This window comes from Capricornis sumatraensis, chromosome 6 (genome assembly GCF_032405125.1).
Source record: "Capricornis sumatraensis isolate serow.1 chromosome 6, serow.2, whole genome shotgun sequence".
In the NCBI taxonomy this organism is placed as follows: Eukaryota; Metazoa; Chordata; class Mammalia; order Artiodactyla; family Bovidae; genus Capricornis; species Capricornis sumatraensis.
In genome coordinates, this window is record NC_091074.1 from 19,736,593 (window position 1) to 19,761,402 (window position 24,810).

Genomic DNA, 24,810 nt, shown 5'->3' on the forward strand with positions numbered 1-24,810 from the left:
GTCCTCTAAAAAAATGAAATTTGGTCTCCAGAAGGAATAAAATAACATCGTTTAAAAAAATGACAAGGTAGGCTGTGAAGGGGTGAAGGGCTTCCCTGGAGGTCCACTGATTAAGAACCCACTTTCCAATGCAGGGAACACGGCTTCAATCCCTGATCCGGGAAGATCCCATATGTCCCAAGGCAACTCAGCCCGTGTGCCACAACTACTGAGCCTGTGCTCAAGAGCCCAGGCGCCGCAGCTGCTGAAGGCCACGCACTGAGAACCTGTGCTGTGCAAGAAGAGAGAAGCCAGCACACGGCATCGAGAGAGGGCCCCGCTCACTGCAGCTAGAGGCCCGAGGGCAGCAGTGAAGGCCCAGTGCAGCCAAAAGTAAACAGACAAATCAGCAGATTGCCTTTTTAAGTGAGGCTGTGACGGGAAGCAGTTCTTGGGACTAGCAGGGTGTGAGCAGACTTAACAGCAACACATCAGGCCTTGCAAACTACGCATCTCCCCTCCGGTGATACAGATCAACATTCCAAGGATGTCTGTTTAAAACCTGGCTCCCTGGGTGACCGGATGTGGGGGAGAAAAGATTCTAAAGACAGTTCCACTTCATGCTGTCTCTTTCAACTTTTTTGCTAGTACACTGAGGGCTAGGATCATCAAGGCCAAGGACAATGACCTCCGCTGCTGGAAAAGGTGGATGAGTACCGTCCCTGAGATTATCTCTTGCCATCTGGGGTGACCGCCCTCTTTTGCTTTCAAGTGTCTCTGAATATTGAGTGAAAAATCACACAATCACTGTGTTGTTTTTTTGTTTTTGCCTTTAAAAAGCCTTCTCTACAGAGTGACAAGGGAGGGAGAGGAGAGAGTAAGGTGACACGAGGCTCACGTAAAGTCCTGCAGGATGACTCGGGCAGGCTTAAAGGGCACTTCTATGTTCTTATGCTGCATGACCTTCCAATTCAGGATATTTTCAACGTCATTCTTCTTCACCAAAAATTGATCACAGTTCCGAATGGCTGCCTCCAGGAGAACTCTGATAGAAAATGGTAAGGACCCTAGGAATAAAAGGAGAAAGCATAACAAAACAAACAAAAAACCATGAGCCATCTTGTTATCAGAGCTCTTTAAAGCCTGTCTCCATCCAAACTTGATGCAAGGCAACATCCCCTCTAGTCTTTCAACAAGGAAAGAGAGCACAATTAAACTGATTTCAGCGATCTGAAATATCAGAATATTGAATGGGCTTGAGGCATTCAGTTATTAGAAAATACCTACAGCCTAGGCAAAAATAAAATATCACAGTTAATTCTTTCATAGCCAGTGGCTGCCTAGCCTTGGAATCCAGTAATATAGCTTCCCTTAAGTTATCATGAAAGCAATCAGTCTAGATTATTTAATTTGCTGTATTACTGTTAGTGAGTAAAGCACACACATACACACATACAGAGTAGTATTTGTTATGAAACCTCAGTGTGTGAAAAATGAGAAAATAACCCCTTTACAAAGATTAAAATTAGACCAAAGAACAGTCATATATACCTTTCAAAGGAAATAAACACCTAAACTCCACGGAGTATGGTCATCGGTAACCATGTTTTTTAGAGTAACACAATGGTAATTTTTAAGAGAACTTAGTTAGCTTATAAAAGAAGTGGTTCATCTTGATACATAAGAATTATTCACTAGTATTATCCAGAAAAGGCAAGAGTACAAAGGCAGAAAGCACAGGAGTTGGGACCAAAAAGGCCTGTGTTTTCACCCTCTTCCGCTATCTTTTTGTTGCTGTTCAGTTGCCAAGTTGTGTCTCACGCTGCACACCATGCACTGCAGCATGCCAGGCTTCCCTGTCCTTCACTATCTTCCTGAGTCCGCTCAAACTCATGTCCACTGAATCAGTGATGCCCTCCAACCACCTTATCCTGTGTCGTTCCCTTCTACTCTTGCCCTCAGTCTTTCCCAGTATCAGGGTGTTTTCCAGTGAAACAGCATCATGCAGCCAAGGAATCGGAGCTTCAGCTTCAGCATCGGTCCTTCCATTGGATATTCAGGGTAGATTTCCTTTAGGTTTGACTGGTTTGATCCAGTGGATGTTGGCAATTTGATCTCTGCTACCCCTACCTTTTCCAAATCCAGCTTGTACATCTGGAAGATGTACTTACTGCTGAAGCCTAGCTTGAAGGATTTTGAGCATTACCTTGCTAGTGTGTGAAAAGAGTACAATTGTGTGGTAGTCTGAACATTCCTTTGCATTACCCTTTGGGATTGGAATGAGAACTGACCTTTTCCAGTCCTGTGGCCACTGCTGAGTTTTCCAGATTTGCTGGCATATTGAGTGCAGCACTTTCACAGCATCATCTTTTAGGATTTGAAATAGTACTCTGCCTGGAAAATCCCATGGATGGAGGGGCTTGGTAGGCTGCAGTCCATGGGGTTGCTAGGAGTTGGACACAACTGAGTGACTTCACTTTCACTTTTCACTTTCATGCCTTCGAGAAGGAAATGGCAACCCACTCCAGTGTTCTTGCCTGGAGAATCCCAGGGACGGGGGAGCCTGGTGGGCTGCCGTCTATGGGGTCGCACAGAGTCGGACACGACTGAAGTGACGCAGCAGCAGCAGCAGCAGCAGCAGCTAGAATTCCATCACCTCCACTAGCTTTGTTTGTAGGAATGCTTCCTAAGAGCCACTTGACTTCACATTCCAGGAAATCTGGCTCTAGGTGAGTAATCACACCATCGTGGTTATCTGGGTCATTAAGAAGTTTTTCGTACAGTTCTGTGTATTCTTGACACCTCTTCTTAATCTCTTCTGCTTCTGTTAGGTCCTTGCTGTTTCTGTCTTTTATTGTGCCCATCTGTGCATGAAATGTTCCCTTGGAATCTCTATTTTCTTGAAGAGATCTCTAGTCTTTCCCATTCTATTTTTTTTTTTCTCTATTTATTTGTATTGTTCACTTAAGGCTTTCTTATCTCTCTTTGCTTTTCTCTGGAACTCTGCATTCAGTTTTGTGTATCTTTCCCTGCCTTTCGCTTCTCTTCTTTTCTCAGCTATTTGTAAGTCCTTCTCAGACAACCATTTTGCCTTCCGGCATTTCTTCTTCTCGGGGATGGATTTGGTCACCACCTCCTGTACAGTGTTATGGACTACAGTCCATAGTTCTTCAGACATCTGTCTACCAGATCTAATCCCTTGAATCTATCTGTCATCTCCACTGTATAATCATAAGGGATTTGATTTAGGTTATACCTGAATGGTCTAGTGGTTTTCCCCACTTTCTTCAATTTAAGCCTGAATTTGGCAATAAGGAGTTCATGATCTGAGCCACAGTCAGCTCCAGGTCTTGTTTTTGCTGACTGTATAGAGCTTCTCCATTTTTGGCTGCAAAGAATATAATCACTCTGATTTTGGTATTGACCATCTGGTGATGTCCATATGTAGAGTTGTCTCTTGTGTTGTTGGAAAAGGGTGTTTGCTCTAACCAGTATGTTCTCTTGGCAAAACTTTTGTTAGCCTTTGCCCTGCTTCATTTTGTACTCCAAGACCAAACGTGCCTGTTACTCCAGTTATCTCCTGACTTCCTACTTTTGCATTCCAGTCCCCTATGATGAAAAGCACATTTTTTTTTTTTGTTGTTGTTAGTTCTAGAAGGTCTTGTAGGTCTTCATAGAATTGTTCAACTTTAGCTTCTTTGGCATTAGTGGTTGGGGCATAGACTTGAATGTTGAATGGTTTGCCTTGGAAATGAACAGAGATCATTCTCTCATTTTTGAGACTACACCCAAGTACTGCATTTCAGACTCTTGTTGACTGTGAGGGCTACTCCATTTTCTTCTAAGCGATTCATGTCCACAGTAGTCAGTATAATAATCATCGTTATTATATTCTCCCATTCCCATTTTAGTTCAGTGATTCCTAAAATGCCAATGTTTACTCTTGCCACTTCCTTTTTGACCACATCCAATGTACCTTGATGCATGGACCTAACATTCCAGGTTCCTATTCAGTACTGTTCTTTACAGCATTGGACTTTACTTTCACCACCAGACACGGCACAATTGGGCATCCTTTCCACTTTGGCTCAGCCTCTTCATTCTTTCTGAAGCTGTTTCTTTGCTCTTCCCCAGCAGCATACTGGACACCTATAGATCTGGGAGGCTCATCTTTCAGTGTCATTATTTTTGCCTTTTCATACTGTTTATGGGGTTCTCAAGGCAAGAGTACTGGAGTGGTTTGCCATTCCCTTCTCCAGTGGAGCACGTTTTGTCAGGCCCTGACTAGCAGGGACATGTCCTTCTGCTGTCCCACGTAGCTGGAGGACATGCCCAGTGCCCTGGCTGTCCCACTGCTGGTTCTTGTTGAGCATGTAAACCTTCACTGGCTGCTGGGCATGTTGATCACCATTCCCCCTGGGGGCCTGGGCAAAGGCCCTGCTGGAGTTGCTGGCTGGAGCTGACTGATGTTGGAGGAAACCCAGGAGCGCAGGACTCCCCAGCCTCTCTGCTGCCACTGCCCGCCCTAGGGCCAATCCGCCACCCAGTGGCCTGACTGTCGCTGCTGGCTGCCTACTACCTACATAGTTGTTATTTAACCATGTCATTGACTCTTTTGGGGCCTCAGCTTCCTCAGGACTTTTTAATGTTTTTGAATATAGCCTGACAGGCTTGTTATTCAGATTAAATAATATACATGTACAAACACTCTCTATATCAAGTGTTATATAAATGTTATATGTATATAATCATTATCTACTTGAAAATGAGCAATGTAAGAAGGGTGCGTGTGTATTTCTGTGGTTAATCCAAGACCATTCAGCCATTCTCTGCTACTCCCTCTTCCAACTCTGCTAAAGGCTGATTTATTAGGTAGTTTACTTATTATGCAACTGACACGCCAATTGCTATCAGAGCATTTATATCAAAGAGCCAGGTACCTACCATATCTGGAATCCTCCAATTTATTCAAATTGAAGAACTTCTTTCCTGGTTGTGCAGGATCCAAAGGCTCAACAAGGTATGCGAATGGGTTGCTCATGATTCCTGATGACCACGTGTCCCTGAAAAGGACAGAGAGCATTTAATTTCTCCTCTCAAAGCTGGGTCTTATTTATTCCAACGAGTATTTGCCCTCTTTAACAGTTATGATACACACTGACTTCATGAAATCACTTATTATCTTTTCAGAGTGGTGGGAAGGTGGGACACAAATGAATACCAGAATGATATTCTTAGCAAAGAAAATGACCTCTGTGAAGCTCCTGTGAAAGCTAGCATTCACCTCTCAAGAGTGTACAATTCCAAACTTCTTTTGTCTTATATCTACAACTTTCCAACATGATTGCACTGATAAGACATGAGGCAGAAGGGAAATGAAGGAAGTGTCACACGGGAAATTGCAAACACATGAACATCTGAGCTGGATTCATGCTTTGTTTGACAGGAGGTAAGAGGTCGGAGCAGGTGACATTGTACAAGTACATAAAACCTGAACTCTGGGAAAGCAGGCTTGAAAACAGCTGTTTTCTTCTGTAGCTGCCTCTGCAGCATTTTAAATAAACTTGTTAGTTAGAAGTTTTCTGGACTCACTTTTACATAATGGTAGCAAGAGTGTGTTCATATCAAGGAATCTTTAAGATACCTGGTAGATGTATAAAAGGCTAAACTCCCAAATAAGTCTGGAGAGGACCCTCTACCCCAGCTCTGGGCAGAACTTCTCCTGTATCTTTTTATAAATTATAAGTGGTGAACGAAAAAGATCTGGCCTGCACCATACAGATAAACAGCGATTCAAATAACTATACGACTTAGAGCAAAACACTCCAGGGCAGGAGCTGGAAGACTTGCTTTCTAAATCTACCTCTTTGGTGAAAATCCTTATCAGTCCATTCTTCAGTCTTAATTATTATATAAGAATAGTAAAATTTCCCTACTTAATCCAAGGTTTTATGAATAAATATTTAAAAGTTCAACCTATTTTGGGGATGACTGATATGAAATGATCAACATATTACTATAAAATGAGAAAAATGAAAAGATATGTATCTCGATAAACCCATCATAAATTGGAAATACCATAAGCTGAAATGCATTTAATGTACTAAGCTACTGAACATCACAGTTTAGCTAAGCCTACCACGGATATTCTCAGAACTCTTAATGCTAGCTTACAGTTGGGCAAGATAAACTCACACAGAGTTGAATATCTCATGTAATGTATTGACTACTGTATTGAAAATGAAAAACAGAGTGCCTGTTTGAGTACAGACTGGCTGTGAGGTTGTTCATCCCAGGGATGGCATGACTGACTAGGAGCTGCGGCTACAGCTACTCACGATCACAGTAGAGTACTGTACTGCATAGCACCAGCCTGGGCAAGGATCAAAACTCAAAACTCAAAGTGTGTTTCCACTGAATGCCTACTGCTTTTGCACCAAAGTGGTAAAAAACAAAACAAAACCAAACCGTAAGCTGAACCACTGTAAATCGAGGACTGTAGAGAAAAGAGCTGTTTGTAAGGATAAGCAGTGACAGTGGCTCTTGTCTCCAGAGACAGGCCCATGTTTTCATCAAGACACAAAACAGACTGGTTCCTTTAGGGAATGAGTGAGTTAAAGTTGCTCAGTCGTGTCCAACTCTTTGCGACCCCATGGACTGTAGCCTGCCAGGCTCCTTTGTCCACAGGATTCTCCAGACAAGAATACTGGAGTGGGTTGCCATTCCCTTCTCCAGGGGATCTTCCCAACCCAGGGATCAAACCTGGGGCTCCTACACTGCACGCAGATTCTTTACTGTCTGAGCCAAGAGGGAAGCCCCTTAAGAGGGACAGAGGCCTCAAAGTCAGGACCGGGAGGACAACTCACATTTATCGTATATCCTTTGGTATTGTTTGCATTTTAAACTGAGTACAAATAAAGTTATTTGAAAATGAGTTAAAAACTTAAGAGAGAGAATGTGTTCATTCACTCTGTCTGAAGCCCAGTGCTGGGCCGTTCTGATGAGAGGCAGCTGGATGAGGAGTAGCCCTGCCTTCCTGGAGTTCCCCGTGCAGGAGGGCCAGGATGGTCTGGGAACCTGTAATGGACAGGAGAGAATGCAGTGGAAAGGCGTGTGTGTGTGAGAGACAGTGTGTGTGAGTGTGTGTCTGTCTGTGTAGAGGTGGAGCGGGTGGGGTGGGGGTGGGGAAACGGATCTGATTCGCACCTTGTTGCTAGGAGTCGCTTCTTTCCCCTGCATCCATATGGTTTTTTTTTTTTTTAATCTTTATTGAATTTGTTATAGTATTGCTTCTGCTGTGTATGTTCTGGTTTTTGGGCCTCAAGGCATGTGGGATTCTAGCTCCCCAACCAGGGATCAAACCGGTACTCCCTGCATTGGATGGCAAAGTCTTAACCAGTGGGCCACCGTGGAAGTCCCATCCCACGTGGTTTTTGCTGGAGCTGCAATTTGGTGAGGGAGGCTAAAGGCCAAGTGACTGCCTTCTCTAGGAATTCTGGAACTGAAACTACAGAAAGGCCAGCAGGGGACGCTGGGGCATGCTGCAGCTCTATTTACAAAAGCACGCACCCCAGGTCATCTGCAGCAGAATTACCTGGGGATCTTTCTTGTTAAAAATAGACTCCTGAGTCCCAACCCTGCTCCCCAAGCTGCTGAATCAGAAGGGACTGGGGAAGCAGCAGGACCCAATTATCTCCCAGGTGTCTCTAGAAGGTGTCCAGTCTGAGAATCATTGCTGGACAGTGTGGAGGGTCAGGTGAGGAACGCCCACTTACTTCAGAAGGCAGTGAGGTACCATGGAAGGGAGATATGTAAGATGGTGAGGGAATGAAACCAAAATACCACCCCAATTCAGGAAGGGGCCCTGAGCAAGGGAAGCAGGCAGTGCCCGGCCAGGCAGCTCAGGCATTGTTTGCCCAGCCAAGGGAGCAGCACCCACTTGGCTCCAGCCACAGGCTGCATGCAGGAATGCCAGCCCGGTGTGGACAGTGTTCAAGCGAGGCTGGCAATCTGGGTTTCCACTCAAACTCTCTTGATTTACAAATGTTGGTAACTATATTTTCCTAAATGACTGAGTGGGCCTGCACCATGATGGCCAAACCAAACACGCCCATGGGCGAGCCCTGATCTGCGTTCTCACTCAGCCTGGCAGATAATTTGGAGGAACGGTAGGAAACTAAAGAGAAAACTTGGGCAAGGAAACTCTGGAAGTGTTGGGGACCTTTTGCAAAACCAGGCATGGTGGCCAGGTCATATCTTTAATTAGTCTTAAGTCACATTAAATCATTTCTGTTTCTCTGTCAAGCCCTACAAGGGCTCGTTTGCCAAAATTCTATGGGCAAACCAGTTGCTAAATTGTACCCATATGTGCCATGACACGGTGAGAACTCAACATGTCAATTTGCTTCCCTGAAGCTTACAAATGTGGGCTTCCCAGGTGGCGCTAGACGTAAAGAACCTACTTGCCAATGCACAAGGCATGAGTCGCAAGTTCGATACCTGGATCAGGAAGATCCCCTGGAGGAGGGCATGGCAACCCACTCCAGTATTCTGGCTTGGAGAATCTCATGGACAGAGGAGCCTGGCAGGCTACAGTCCATGGGGTAGCAAGGAGTCAGACATGACTGAAGTGACTCAATACAGCTTACAGATGCCCCCAGCAGAACTCTGGAAGTCTTACATGATTCTTGCTGTTCCTACCACCCTACAAAGCCAGCTGGTATTTCAGGATGGATATATGTCTCCCTGGTGGCTCAGATGGTAAAGAATCTGCCCGCAGTGCAGGAGACCTGGGTTTGATCCCTGGTTCGGGAAGATCCCCTGGAGAAGGAAATAGCAACCCACTCCAGTATTCTTGCCAGAATAATCCCGTGAACAGAGGAGCCTGGTGGGCTACAGTCCATGGGGTCGCAAAGAGTCAGACATGACTGAGCGACTTTCACTCATTCACTCACATATGGTGACCAGTGTGGCTCTTGTAGAAAATATGTTGTGTAACACACTATCTGCCTCCTTTTTTCTTTAAAACCTACATAATTATCTAGTTTCAGTACATAAATGAAGGAAATCTTACTTGCAGAAGTTAGGAGACAGACGAACCAATTACTGATTACTAAGTATCAGGATGTACCGTTGACTTCATACCATCTTCTATAACCCTGGCCACAACTCTGTAAATTTCAGCCTACTATTAACTCTCATTTTATAGCAGAGAAGACCGCAGCTCTGAGACATGAATAGCTCGCCACAGGGCAAACATCCAGTTAGAGGCAGAGCTAGGCTTTGATCTCTGGCTTTCTCTACCAGCTCCTTGGGGCCACCTCTCGAGGTGTGGCAACTCCTCATCTGAAGGAGGTGCTGGCTGGAGGCCACCAAGCAACCCCTAGTGTTGATAAAAAGCCAGGAGACTTGCGGGCCTGCAAAATCCTCCTACAAGCCTCAGTTCTGAAAACTAGAGTTGCCTTTCCTTCTTTCTAGGGCTCAGCCAGCACAGTGGCCTGGGCTGGGCATTGATTGCCAAACGTCCCTTGCCACTCTGAGCCCCAGGTCAGTGGAAAGCAAGAGCAGCTGTATTTTTGCAACCCCAAACTGGCTTTGCTTGGAAGTTGGGAAATGTCTACTCCTCACCCTTCTCCCCCAACCCCTGCTTTAAATCTGGAGGGTTCTGGAAATCAGAGCCACTCCAAAGTTTCACTCACTTTATCGTTTGTATTTCAAATGATATTATAGGAGTTCACAGTGTTTCAGGAACCCTAAGAGGGAGCCAAAGTGACCATTCCAAGCAGGGTGTGAGGAGAAGGATCTCTGCCTTGGGGACAAGCCAGACCAGAGCAGACTCTAGGCATCAGGGATATACGTAGGTCTGCCTGACTCTCTCCAGAACCCTCAAACCCCATCCCCAAGCCTCAAGTATTATTACTACAGGACCTGCAGCCCCAAATTATCCCGAGACCTGTGATTTTGCTAGAAACCCCACCAACTGGCCAGGGAATCCTGTCTACTTCCACAGTCACAGAAACCACAGACCTCGTTGCTTCAATTCCTTTCCTATCTGCTCTGCCTTGTTCCCTTTCATCTGTTTTATCTAACCCCTATTCAATACTAGTAAGAGAGAAATGAACAAACAGGATTGTTTTGGAGAGAGTGGAGTGTTATCCTAGGTTTTTTCTTTTATGGAAAGAGGAAAGGTTAGTGTATATATGGAAATACGTTCGGGTTGCTGCCTCTTCTGTTCCACAGAATAAGGTGGTACTGCATGGAGGCAAAGGATAAAAAGAGGAAAAGAAAAGAAGAAAAGAGATTTTTTAAAAAAGAAAGGAAAGCAGGGGAAATGTTATATTTAAGCAGCGAGTTTGCAGCTCATTCAGCACTTGTCCTTCCTGAACGCTTGTGTTGAGAAGGCCAGAACTGCTGACCTTTGCCTCTGAATCAAGCGGGACCCAGGGACAGTTCTTAAACAAAAGGAATCCAGAAAGAGACCTTTGTACTGTCTCTGAAGCCCTTCACTACATCTGTATACATTCTGAAAGAAAAGATAATTGTTTGGTAGAGAAATGGGTGTTTCTCAACGCTAACCCATCCTGAAATACCAGCTGGGTCACTTAGCATGACCCTTACAGGTACATTCTGTGCACGGAGGAGTGAGAGTGGGGTAGGGAGTGCTGGACACCAGCATTTTAAAGTAAATCACTAAAAATACTAAACAGTAGGCATGGGTGGGCAGATCTGAGACATTTACCAAGTGAACTGTGCTCCTTGTAAAAAGCTCAGCGCAGGGATCCTTTCCAGCCGCAGACAGCGCTGCTGCCAACTGATCTTTGGCTTCAGTTTAGGGCGCGGGCGGGAGGCTTGGAGAGGCACCTTCACTTGTGCCTAAGCCACAGGGCACCAGCTCATCACCATGCCCCGTGTGCTTGTGCTCAGTCGCTCAGCCACACCTGACCCTTTCGTGATCCCATGGACTGTAGCCCACCAGGCTCCTCTGTCCATGGCAATTCTCCAGGCAAGAATATTGGAGTGAGTTGCCATGCCCTCCCCCAGGGGATCTTCCCAACCCAGAGACTGAACCCACGTCTCCCGCATTGCAGGCAGATTCTTTTACCATCTGAGCCATCAGAGAAACCCACCACTCCCTAGGTGAGCACAGCAGATGCTGAGGATGTAATGAGATAAATCAGAGATTGTTGAGCCTTCCTTGAAAGAACCTTAGATATCACTAACATTCCCCTGATGAGGAAATAGAGTCCCTAAAAAGAAGCTGATAGCCTGGGGGGTGGTTACAGGATTGTTAAGTGGCAGAACGAGGAAGAAAATATATCTGATTTTCCTTTCAATTAAAAGTACATCTCCCTGGCAGGGGTGAAAAAAAAAGACCAAACAAACTTAAAATCCTCCATAAATAGAGTTTAAAAAGTACTACTTAGACATATTACAGTCTTCTGGCACTTTCATGAGTTAGCTTTATAATCATTCACTGAACCTTCTATGATTCAAAATTCCAGAGAACTGACTGACAGCTAAACTTTGGGAAAACAACTTGTGGTTAAGTTTTTAACTATCTGGATGTTCTGGATGACTGGTTTATTCCAAGAGAGGCAGACGAGTAAGGGTAAATCAATCCTATAGATGTAAATATCAGACTCACATACTATTGTATAAGTAAATAAAAACAAGAAAGATATAAAGTTAAGGTATACAGATGGTTAACAGCCACAAGAAAAGATGTTCAACATGACTTCTTATCAGAAAAACGCAACCCAAGACCACCATGTCAGTGGTTTTGCAAATCAAAACCAGTCTCACACCAATAAAAATGGCTACCATGAGAAGAACACATACGGATGGCTAACAAACACATGAAAAGATGCTCAACATCACTCATCATCAGAGAAATGCAGATCAAAACCACAATGAGGTACCAATTCACACCAGTAGAATGGCTGCTATCCAAAAGTCTACAAGCAATAAATGCTGGAGAGGGTGTGGAGAAAAGGGAACCCTCTTACACTATTGGTGGGAAGGCAAACAAGTCCAGCCATATGGAGAACAGCATGGAGATTCCTTAAAAAACTGGAAATAGAACTGTCTTATGACCCAGCAATCCCACTGCTGGGCATACACACCGAGGAAACCAGAATTGAAAGAGACACATGTACCCCAATGTTCATCACAGCACTGTTTACAATAGCTAGGACGTGGAAGCAACCTAGATGTCCATCAGCAGATGAATGGATAAGAAAGCTGTGGTACATATACACAATGGAATATTGCTCAGCTATTAAAAAGAACACATTTGAATCAGTTCTAATGAGGTGGATGAAACTGGAGCCTATTATACAGAGTGAAGTAAGCCAGAAAGAAAAATACCAATACAGTATATTAATGCCTATATATGGAATTTAGAAAGATGGTAATGATAACCCTATATGTGAGACAGAGACACATGTGTATAGAACAGTCTTTTGGACTCTGACGGAGAAGGCGAGGGTGGGATCATTTGAGAGAATAGCATTGAAACATGTATAATATCACATGTGAAACAGACTGCCAGTCCAGGTTCGATGCATGAGACGGGGTGCTCAGGGCTGGTGCACTGGGATGACCCTGAGGGATGGGATGGGGAGGGAGGAGGGAGGGGGGTTCAGGATGGGGAGCACATGTACACCCATGGCTGATTCATGTCAAGGTATGGCAAAACCCATACAATATTGTAAAGTAATTAGCCTCCAATTAAAAAAATAAATTAAAAATTAAAAATATATATAGCATTAAAAAAAGACACAATCTCATAATCTTACAAGATAGGTGAATTAATAATATAACTATTTTTCAAGAGAAAAAAGAGAAAAGACCACAAATAACAAATGGTGGCCAGGATGTGGGGAAAAGGGAACCGTCATATGCTGTCGGTAGGAATGTCAATGGATACAGCCACTGTGGAGAATAGTATGGAGGTTCTCAAAAAACTAAAACCAGAACTACAATATGATCCAGCAATTCCACTGCTGGGTATATATCCAAAGGAAACACAAACACTAATTTGAAAAGATACATGCACCCCAACGTTCAAAGCAGCATTCTTTACAATAACTAAGATATGCGAGCAACCTAAGTATCCATCAACAGATGAATGGATAAAGAAAATGTGATATATATATATATAATATATATATACACACATATATAATATATATGTTTAATGGAATACTACTCAACGTGAAAAAGAATGAAATTTTGCCACTTCTACCAACTAGACTTGAAGGAAATAAGTCAGACAAATATGATATATTTTCACTTACACATGGACTCGAAAGAATAAAACAAACGAACATAACAGAACAGAAACAGCACAAAATAGACACAGAGATCAACAGGGAAGAACAGAGGGCTCAGAAATAAACTCACACACGGATGGTCAGTTAATCTACAATCAAGGAGTCAAGAATATACAGTGAAGGAAAAACACTCTCTTCAATAAGTGGTACTGGGAAAAGTGGACAGCTACGTGTAAAAGAATAATATTAGGACATTTTCTAATACTATACACAAAATAAACTCAAAGTAGATTAGAAGCCTAAATTTAAGACCAGAAACCATAAAACTCCTTGAAGAAAACATCGGCGGAACACTCTATGACGTAAGCCATAGCAATATATTCTTGGACCTGTGTCCAAAAGTAAAATAAAAATAAATCACGGGACCTAATGAAATATATAGCTTTTGCACAGCAAAGGAAACCATTGGCAAAATGAAGACAACCTATGAAGTTAGAGAAAATATTTGCAAATAATACGATCAATAAAGGGTTAGTTAATATTCAAAATACATAAACAGCTCATACAATTCAATACCAAAAAAAAAAAAACGAAACAACTCAATTAAAAATAAGACCTAGAATAACCTATGTGAAATCTTAAAAATTAAACAAATTAGTGAATATTTAAAAAAAACCTCACAGATATAAACAAACTAGCGATTAATAGTGGGGAAGAGACGGTGAGGAGGGCAAGACAGGGGTAGAGGACTTCGAGGTATAAACTACTATGTACAAAATAAGCTACAAAGATATACTGTACAGCACAGGGACTATAGCCGATATTTTATAGTAACCGTAAGTGGAGTATAACCTTTAGAAATTGTGAATCACTATGTTATACCCCTGAAACCTAGAAAAAGATCAGAAAAATATTGGTAAAGTAAAATAAAAGTTTAAAAACAGATATTCATTGTGGAAACATTAGAATATGCAAGTAAACGAAAAGAAGAAAATAAGTCACCTGTAACACCATGGTGTGGAGTTTCATTTAACATGAATTTTAAATGTATTTGGATTTTTAAAAAATGGATTAGACCTCACATTGTTTTGTAAACTGCTTTCCCCCCCACTTATCAGTAGACCACAAACATCTTCATGGAGCCATCATGTGATTTTTTTTATACGGTATTTTATATCACTTTTAACTACACCATAAAAATCTCTCCTTCAGTCATATAATAATTTATTTAAATTTCTTATTATTAAAATGTGTAGGTGGTGTCCAAGCATTAACATTCAACCACTGCTTGCAATTTTTGTATACACTTCTTCAGATAGGTCCTTAATCCAGTTCCTCAAAATAAACCCTGAGCTTTCAGTTCCTCGAAGTAGGACAGCTGGGTGGAAGGATCCGATAGCTCCATTCGGATACACATCACCAGGCCGCCAGGGAAAGGCTGTACCAATATTATGACCCTTCTCTGCAGCAGAGTAAAAACAAAAGTGCCTAAACCAGGGAACATAATTTGTCTGTATCTTTTCCAAATTGAGAGATTAAAAAGTTAATCTTGGGCATTTGTCTAATGGCTAGTAAAGGTGAGTACTTTTCCATCTTTCTCTTAGATATCTGAATTTCTTCTGTAAGCTCCCTGTCTGCCAGAAAGGCCAAACTGAGTGACGCTGAGATGGCCTCTGGTGACCAAATGTTCTCATACCTGAAGGGACTTTGCTGAGTTATTCCTGTGGATGAGACTCAGCTCTGTAATTCGGGAGAGGCAAGGACTTGCCTCTTGGCCTCTATCTGATCTCAAGACCTGCAAGATTCCCCTTTACAAGAAGGGAGCCCTGACAACCTGATGCATAACCTGACCCCATGCTCAGGTGCACTGTGCACCTCGCTGGTTAGAGCCACGCAAGTGACCGATTCCTGACAGCGTGGGCAAAATCTTTACTGGGATCAGTGAACTCTGCTACCTGTTACCCAGACCATTTTCAAGCCCAGGCAGTAGTCTTACTAATGGCTTTTGTGAGGGAAACTGAGCAGTACACTGCTAAACCATTGCTCTTGCTAGAAGACTGTCGTTGTAGTTGTTTAGGTGCTAAGTCATGTCTCTCTGTGACCCCATGGACTGCAGCACACCTTCACTATCCTTCACTTCCCTGTAAAGGACTGTCTCCCAGAGTCTGCTCAAACTCATGTCCATTGAGTCAATGATGCCATCCAACTATCTCATCCTTTGTTGCCCTCTTCTACTGCCCTCAGTCTTTTCTAGCAGCAGGGTCTTTCCCAGTGAGTCAGCTCTTCATATCATGTGGCCAAAGTATTGGAGCTTCAGCTTTAGCATCGGTCCTTCCAATGAATATTCGGGGTTGATTTCCTTTAGGATTGACTGATTTGATCTCCTTGAGTCTAAGGGACTCTCAAGAGTCTTCTCTAGTACCACAGTTAGAAAGCATCAGTTCTTTGGTGCTCAGCCTTCTTTATGGTTGTCCAACTCTCACATCCATACATGACTACTGGAAAAACCACAGCTTTGACTAGATGGACCTTCATCGGCAAACTGATGTCTCTGCTTTTTTTTTTTTAAAGATTTACTTACTTGGCTGTGGTGGGCCTTTGCTGCTGCACACAGGCTTTCTAGTTGCTGAGAGCGGGGACTACTCTTCAGTTGCAGTGCTTGGGCCTCTCCCTGCGGGGGCCTCTCCTGCTGCAGAGCACAGGCTCTAGGGTGTGCAGGCTATGGCAGTCGTGGCGGACGGGCTCTAGAATGCTGGCATGTGAGATCTTCCCAGGCTAGGGATTGAAACGGTGTCCTGTGCATTGCAAGGTGGATTCTCAACCACTGGACCACCAGGGAAGCCTTGTCTCTGCTTTAGGTCTACGCGTCTAGGTTTGTCACAAACCTAGACACTTGCTCCTTTTATTTCAAGGAGCAAGTGTCTTTTAATTTCATTGCTGCAGTCATCATCTGCAGTGAGTCTGGAGCCCAAGAAAGCAGTCTGTCACTGTTTCCATTGTTTCCCCAACTATTTGCCATGAAGTGATAGGACTGGATGCCATGACCTTAGTTTTTCCAATGTTGAGTATTAAGGCAGTATTTTCACTCTCCTTTTTCACCCTCATCAAGAGGTTCTTTAGTTCTTTTTCACTTTCTGCCATAAAGGTGGTGTTATCTGCATATTTGAGGTTATTGATATTTCTCCCAGCAATCTTGATTCCAGCTTCAGCTTCATCCAGCCTGGAATTTCGCAATATACTCTGCAAAGAAGTTAAATAAGCAGGGTGAAAATATACAGCCTTGACGTACTCCTTTCCCATTTTGAACCAGTTCATTGTTCCATGTCCCGTTCTAACTGTTGCTTCCTAACTTGTATACAGCTTTTGCAGGAAGCAGGTAAGGTGGTCTGGTATTCCTACCTCTTTAAGAATTTTCCAGTTTGTTGTGATCCACACAGTGAAAGGCTTTAGCATTGTTAACGAAGCAGATGTTTTTCTGGAATTTCCTTGCTTTTTCTATGATCCAACGGATGTTGGCAATTTGATCTCTGGTTCCTCTGCCTTTTCTAAATCCAGTTTGTATATCTAAGTTCTTGGTTCACATTCTACTGAAGTCTGGCTTGAAGGATTTAAGCATTACCTTGCTAGCACGTGAAATGAGTGCAACTGTTCTGGTAGTTTGAACATTCTTTGGCATTCTTTGCCCTTCTTTGGGATTGGAATGAAAACTAACCTTTTCCAGTCCTGTGGCCACTGCTGAGTGTTCCAAATTTGCTGGCATATTGAGTGCAGCACTTTCACAGCATCATCTTTCAGGATTTGAAATAGCTCAACTGGAATTCCATCACCTCTACTAGCTTTGTTCGCAGCGATGCTTTCTAAGGCCCACTTGACTTCACATTCCAAGATGTCTGGCTCTAGGTGAGTGATCACACCATCGTGGTTATCTGTGTCATTAAGACTTGTTTTGTACAATTCTTCTGTATTCTTGCCATCTCTTCTTAATATCTTCTGCTTCTGTTAGGTCCATACCGTTTCTGTCCTTTATTGAAGGACAGAAGACTGCCTGGGACCACATACCAGCTGACAGTGATGGTATCTGTTTGGCACAGTCAGATTTGTAGATATGTTTGCAATAGGTGAATGATTTTAGCTAAATGCCAATGATAAAATAAGATTCACCTTTTCAGGTCTCTTTCCAGGCTTTGGAGATATAATTCTAATTACATTTAGCTGCTTCTGCTGTCACAGTTGAATCCTCTTAGGTTATTTTGTGATAGAGAAAGAAGCGTGGATGTGAACGACCCCTATGACCAACCACAGGATTCCCAGGTACCAGCAGGAAGGAGCAGAAGAAAGCTGTAACCCAGGCAGCAGAACTCCTGTCAGTAGTGGGTGGGGTGTCTCTTGTGCCATCCAAACACTTTATTTAGGAAGAGATGGGAAGCTGGGGACAGACAGGTATACACTGTGTATTTAAAATGGATAACCAACAAGGGCCTACTGTAGAGCACAGGGAACTCTGCTCGATGTTATGTGGCAGTCTGGATGGGAGGGGAGTTGTGGGGAGAATGGATACATGTATGCGTATGGTTGAGTCCCTTTGTTGTTCAAATGAAGCTACCACAACACTGTTAACAGGCTATACCCTAGGACAAAATTAAAAATTTAAAAAAATTAAAAAACAACAACTATATCTGGGGAGAAAAGGGTTTGGGGTGGGGTGGAGACTGTGCTTATCAGTTCCCTGTAAAGTTTCTATAGTTTGAAAGGCTTTCAGGTGATTCACTGAGAACCTCTGTGCTATGGTCTAAAGTACAGACAACACGCCCTCTGAATTACTTATTGAGCACATCTAAAACACACAGAGTGGATTTTTTAAATCTGTGCAAACATCAGAAAGAGGTTTATTCTGTAATTCATACGGTTTATTCACCTTGCTTCTCACAGTTTCCTAAATATACCCTTCCTGATTTTTCCTAGCTTGCAATCCAAAGTAACAACATCACTGCATCTCTTAGAGTTTACTTCAGTTCACTTTCAAGATTAGCTGTGCTTCCTTTTCTTCTGTTTAAAGAGAAATTAACTGGTCCTGCTCCCAAACTGACTGCTGTGTATCTAAACATCATGCTACTTATAAACAGCTTTTTGTCAAAAGTGAGATTCCAAGGATGTCTATGTAAATATAAACACGATTGAGGTCAGAACCATTCAGGCCAGCAAACCACCATGCTGGTCAACTTGGTTCTTTTACAAATGAGAGAGCTAGAAATGTTCGTTTTTTTGCTTTATTTGATGCAGATGCATCTGGGAAGCTGAAATAGCTAAATATCTCTGAATATTCCCAGCATGTGTGTGTTAGTCACTCAGTTTTTGTCCGACTCTTAGCGACCCCGGGAACAGTAGCTGGCTAGGCTCCTCTGTCCGTGGAATTCTCTAGGCAAGACTACTGAAGTGGGTTGCCATTGCCTTCTCCATGGGATCTTCTCAACCCAGGGATCAAACCCAGGTCTCCTGTGTTGCAGGCAGATTCTTTACTGTCTGAGCTACCAAGGAAGCCCAATTTTCAGAGACCAAATCATTTCTTTGATCTTCCTAGCTGTTCATAAAAGTACTTGGGGAAAAAAAAGCAAAAAATAATACAAAAATCTCTTAAATGTGATACTTGCAACCAAAAGAATTTTAAAGGAGAAGTCATAAGTGCAATTATCTATTTTGGCAGAGAATGGGGGGAAAAAAAGGTAGTGCTGTTGTATGAAAAATGGGGCAAGAAAGGATGGTCATGTCCTAGGTCTCGAGTGGCCAAGTGAGGGCCCTTGGCTTTGTGCAGGAAAGAATTCAAGGTGAGCCATGGTAAAGTGAAAATGGGTTTATTTAGAGAGACCCACACTCTGTCCATAGATAGAGTATGGGCCATCTCCGAAGGTGAGAGGTGGCCCTAGGGCATGGGGTTCTCTTGGAAAGTTAGACCAGACCCCGAGTGTAGGGGTGGTTAGTTTCTATGGGCTGGGGAATTTCACTGGATACTGAGGAGGAGGAATATTCTAGCTATCTTGGTGAGGGGGTGGGGATTTCCAGGAACTGGGGCAACTCCTGCTTTTTGACTTTCTATGGTTGGCCCTATAACTGTCATGGCACCTGTGAGACATTTAGCATATGCTAATTACAGGGCTTCCCTGGTGGCTCAGATGGTAAAGAATCTGCCTGCAATGCAGGAGACCTGCATTCAATTCCTGGGTCAGGAAGACTCCTGGCGAAGGGAATGGCAACCCACTCTGGTATTCTTACTGGCGAATTCCATGGACAGAGGAGCCTGGCGGGCTACAGTCCATGAGATCCCAGAGTCAGACATGACAGCATTAATGTGTTACAGCGAGTGTACAATGAGGCTCAAGGTCTGTGGGAAACTGAGTCTCCTGCCATCTTGAACCTAGTGGTTTCTACCCAGCTTCTGTCATATCCTCAGAATATGTTCTTTCAAAGGTTGCACCCTGTCCTCTTGCCTCCTGTCTCAGTGCAGAAGGAGGGTCTTGGAGAAGGAATGGCTTTATAAGAATATTAGCAAATCCATCAGCACATTTTTCTTGGGCACTGATTAATGCAAGGTGCACTTTACACCACAGAAATTAATGAGACTCTGCCTTTAGAAGGCTTTGCAGTCACACAATAACTTGTCACTCTGGGTTACAATTTTAACTTATCACAAGTTAACTTATTACAATTTTAACTAACTCTTTTGTCTCATCCTGGACCACTGGCCAGAGTGCTCCACATATATTCCTAGAGTTTTTAAAAAGAGCTGTAACAGTTTTTGAAGAATTTAGTTTCATTCGATGGAGAAGGAAATGGCAACTCACTCCAGTACTCTTGCCTGGAGAATCCCAGGGACAGAAGAGCCTGGTGGGCTGCCGTCTGTGGGGTCGCACAGAGTCGGACACAAATGAAGCGACTTAGCAGCAGCAGCAGTTTCATTCGAAATAAACCACAGAACCTTTCTAGGCCTCAGTTTCCCAGTCTGTAACACAGGGCTACTTGATGATCTAAAAAGTCCTTTCTGGGTGAAAAAGATTCTATAATTCATTCATTCATTTGTTCAATGTATCTTTAGATTAACCATGTAATATGTCTTAGGCACTCAGGAACAAAATTGACAAAGCTCCCTCACGGTGCTTCCATTTCAGTAGGGGGAGACTAAACAAATAAACACAGAAACAGAATGTCAGGCTGTGACCGGTTCCATGGATAAAGCAGGACCAGGCAGTAGGGCATGTTCTGTGAAGCGTTATCAGGAGATCAAAGAAGACCTCACTGACATGGAGCCACTTGAGAAAAACTATGGAGGAAGTGAGGGGAATCTGGAGGAGGGGTCAGATCACATGCGAAGGCCCCGAGGTGGGTCTGAGGGAAGGCAGAAGGGGTGAGCGAGGGCAGGAAAGGAGAAGACTGAGGTTGGGTGTAGCAGAGTCCGTCACCGTAGGAACTCGGACTAAGGGCCGACCACAAAGTGCGCTCCTAACTTTAGAAGTGGTTTAAACTGTACATTTCCAACACCAGAATTTAGGTTTGGTAAGATACTAACTCATAATATGAAAACATCTGATTGTCATTTAAGAAGTAGCTACTTCCTGAAATCTAACCTTTCTGTTCCTCCAAACTTCATTAAGTCACACTGGAAATTTTCAGGATGTATCATAGAAGTGATCATGACTCACTCAGCAGATGTGCACAGCCACAGCCAAAGGCAGTGGTCAGAATTTGGGTGGATCATAGCCCTGTGACCACGGCACTGTCTGAACAAGCCCCCCTCGCCTCTTTGAGGCTCAGTGCCCAAGATGGCACATCACCGCATACAATTTCCAACACAGAAAGCTTGCCTGACACATCTTTTAAGCTCATTTAAAGTTAACTACAGTAGCACAAACCCCAAAGAGCAGAAATAGTTATTTTTATTTTCTGGTATCACTACGAGCTAATATAGATAGGTTCACAAGAAAGTCTTGGTGAACTTCACATTTATTATTCTGGAGATGCACTGAGGAAGGCAAGTCACTGTGGGGTCATGGAACATTTGTCCAGAGAATAAAGGAAGAAGCAGGGCAGGGAGGGGTCTTCCTTGGTGGTCCAATGGCTGACTCTGAGCTCCCAGTGCAGAGGGCTCCATTTCCATCCCTGGTCACGGGACTAGATCACAGGTTGCAACTAAGACCCAGTTCAGCCAAATAAATAAATAAATAAATAAATAACTTTTAAAAAAGGAAGAAGCAGCAGCAGCAAGGGCAGGACCCATCAGAAGTAGGCATCTTAACTAGCCCGCTCTGGCCCTCATCCTCTTCTCTTTGAGGCCAGTCCTCTTTAAGGCTGCCCTCCTTAAATTGTGGTTCCCTACCCTGCAGCAACCCACCATCACCAGCAGGGTTTCCAAAATGACACCTGCAGAGACCCCAGCCAAGCCCTGATATATCTGCGTCCCAAGGGCAAGGGAAGCGACGTGAGTCCCTTGAGCTCCTACCTTACTTAGTAGTTCCTTGGTAATGAACTTCTCTAACTCGAATTTTAGAAATTAGAAAGAGTGTCACCACAAAAGGGTTGGGCATCAGGATGCCAGAGGTCACTCCGGGCAGCATTTCTCTCCATGAATTCACCGAGGTTCTGAGGTGATCTGCCCCCACCCACTTCAGCACTGCTGGGATCCAACAGTGATGACTCATGCTGGTCAATTTCTCAGAAGTCTGAGCTATAAACCCACATTTCTTGGTTTTCCAGAAGAAAGGCAGCAGCAGGGAGGACCTGATGCTACTGTTTTTTTTCCCCACAGTCAGGTGGTTAGGAGTGGGAAAGCAGCTGCCAGATAGCAGGAGTGCTGAAAGGGAACTCAAAGTCAAGTGCATCTGCCCTTAAGCCCAGCTCTTGAGCAATAATGCTCTAACCCCATCTCAGTGGCCCACAGGGCCACGTAGCATCCACATGCAATGGCCACTTCACTGGGTCAAAGATAGGACAAGTATTAGAGCAGCATTTGACGACGACGCATCTGGTTTCTGAGCTGCTGGTCTGTCCAAGAAAAGGGACTATTGCAGATTCAGTTTTACATTCGACCGTGAAAGACACTGGTTTGACTTTGATGGGATAAAGACATAAGTGCTCCCCCCGCCTCCCCGCCATCTTCAGTTACACAGACTGCTCAGGAGGTTATGACACGATCAAGCAGTCCATCCCGCAGCAGTGGTGGATGCAGGCCGATAAAGGGAACTCCACGGGGGATGCCCTGGCGGCCCAGTGGTTAGGGCTCCACACTTCCACTATAGCGGGCACGGGTTCAATCCCTGGTCAGGGAACTAAGATCCCACATGCCTCACAATGCTGCCAAAGACAAACAGACAAAAGAAGCATCGAAGGAGAGCACCTGATCCAGTATGGGAAGGGGTCAGGAAGGCCTCTGGGGACAGGTGACACCATGCAGGAGTCTTGGAGAACTACACTGAGGGAGGGAGTCAGGGAAAAAATATTCCGGGCAGAGAAGACAGCACATGTGAAGGTATGGAAGTGAGACCCCGTGGATGTCACAGAGCTGTTCCACGCGTCTGAAGGGGAGGTTCACGATGGTGGAGCTCAGAGGAGAGGGGAAGGGTGGGGCCCGTATCACGAGGAACCTTGAAGAAAGGTGCAGAAAGACTTGAAGGGAGACATGTTAAAAGGTTCTTAGCTGAAATCTTCAAGACCTGATTGGATATTATACATCCCTCTGGTAGAGGTGGCTTCCCAGGTGGCGCTCATGATAAAGAACCTTCCAATGCAGGAGACATAAAGAGACGTGGGTTGGATCTCTGGGTTGGGAAGATCCCCTGGAGGAGGGTATGGCAACCCACTCCAGTATTCTAGCCTGGAAAGCCCCATGGACAGAGGAGCTCAGTGGTCTACAGTCCATAGGTTGCACAGAGTAGGACACAACGGAAGCGACTTAGCATGCAGGCACGCTGGTTGAGATAGGAGCTGACTCGGGGGAAGGAAGCTAGACTGGCATCAGGGAGGCAGGCTATGGCGCTGTTGCGGTCGTCAAGTCAGAAGTGGGGGGAGGGCAACAGATCCCGGGGGCAGCTAAGAAAGGAGAACGGGCTGGGGGTGGGGGAGGAAGAGAGGTCGCGGATGGCTCCGTGTTCCCCATCTGCGCAACGTGGCAGAGCCAATGACCACGACAAACACCTGGGTACTGCTTTCAGACGGTGAATTTGCCTTGAAGAGGAACGGCAGGCAGCAGCACACATGGGCCTGGAGCTCAGGAGGTCTGGGCTAAGAGAAGTGTGGACAGGCCTCTGCTGTGAGTGCTACATCACTCCATGGCGCTGCAGCCAGCTGACGTGAGCTGAGCCCCTGTGGAGTGCCCGACACTTTGTCCACAGCGTCTAATATGGGCCCTCAACAACTGTGACATAGGGATCGCCCCCCAGCTGCACAGATGAGAAGACCGAGGATCGCAGACGATACGTATTGATAACCTGTCGACACGCCATGGCTGGAAAGTGGCCAGTTTGTGTTTTGTTTTTAGTTGCTCAGTCGTGTCCGACTCTGCAACCCCATAGTCTATAGCCCGCCAGGCGCCTCTGTCCATGGGATTTTCCAGGTGAGAATACTGGAGTGGGTTGCCCTTCCCTTCCCCCGAGGATCTTCCCAACCCAGGGATCGAACTCGTGTCTCCTGCATTGGCAGGCAGGCTCTTTACCACTGAGCCACCAGTGGCCAACTCCCTTGCCCTATGCGTTTCCAAACAAGCAGAGAATCTTATAGTTACTCCTCATCCAAAAACCTACATTAACCAAATAGATTTAAAAAGTTAAATCTCACTTTTTAAAACAATCTTCCAACTCTAAAGTACATATGTGAGGACTAGATAATTTGGATAATTTGAGGTAGTCATGTCCGACTCTTTGTGGACTATAGCCCACCAGGCTCCTCTGTCCATAGGATTCTCCAGGGAAGAATACTGGAGTGGGTTGCCATTCCCTTCTCCAGGGCATCTTCCTGACTTAAGTATCAAACCACGGCCTCTTGCATTGAAGGCAGATTCCTTACCATCTGAGCTACAAGGGAAGCCAATAGAGTAGGGAGGACTAGATAGCTGCCCTCTAATTGCCCCTAAAATACCCTTGATTTCAGTATAAATTTGTATAGATGTATATTTCAGTATAGATGATTACATATAGTAATCATATACATAGATTAAATTACATATAGTATATGTAATTTCAGTACAGATGGCTTCTGAAGTAGGGGTTGATGTAAAAAATCCATTAGCAGGCATCACCAGCCTTAAAATGTAACTGATTCCTTATTTGAGCAGATAAGGTTTTATGAAACATAACAATTCTTATTGTTTTGGCTGTGCCACAAGGCTTGTGAGATCTGAATTCCCTGACCAGGGATAGGATCCGTGCTCCCTGCAGCGGAAACTCAAGTCCTAACCGCTGGACTGCTGGGGCAGGCCCAGCATAACATAGCAAGTGCTGGTCTTGATGCTACCACTATTACACAACTGTCCTGAGTATGTCTGTGTAGTTCTCGCATGTAACCAACTGTCCACAAT

The 24,810-nt window shown here is 44.3% G+C and overlaps 1 protein-coding gene across 1 annotated transcript in view; it reads right to left on the bottom strand.

The window, feature by feature from the left end:
• ACO1 (aconitase 1) overlaps nt 1-24,810 on the bottom strand; it is a 67,722-nt gene that overhangs the window by 37,236 nt on the left and 5,676 nt on the right. Inside the window, exons 2-3 of the mRNA XM_068973690.1 lie at nt 4,924-5,042; nt 878-1,046 (exon numbers count right to left, since the gene is read on the bottom strand). Coding sequence (XP_068829791.1) covers nt 878-1,046; nt 4,924-5,020 — 266 coding nt within the window. The 5' untranslated portion in view covers nt 5,021-5,042. The remainder of the gene's footprint in view (nt 1-877; nt 1,047-4,923; nt 5,043-24,810) is intronic.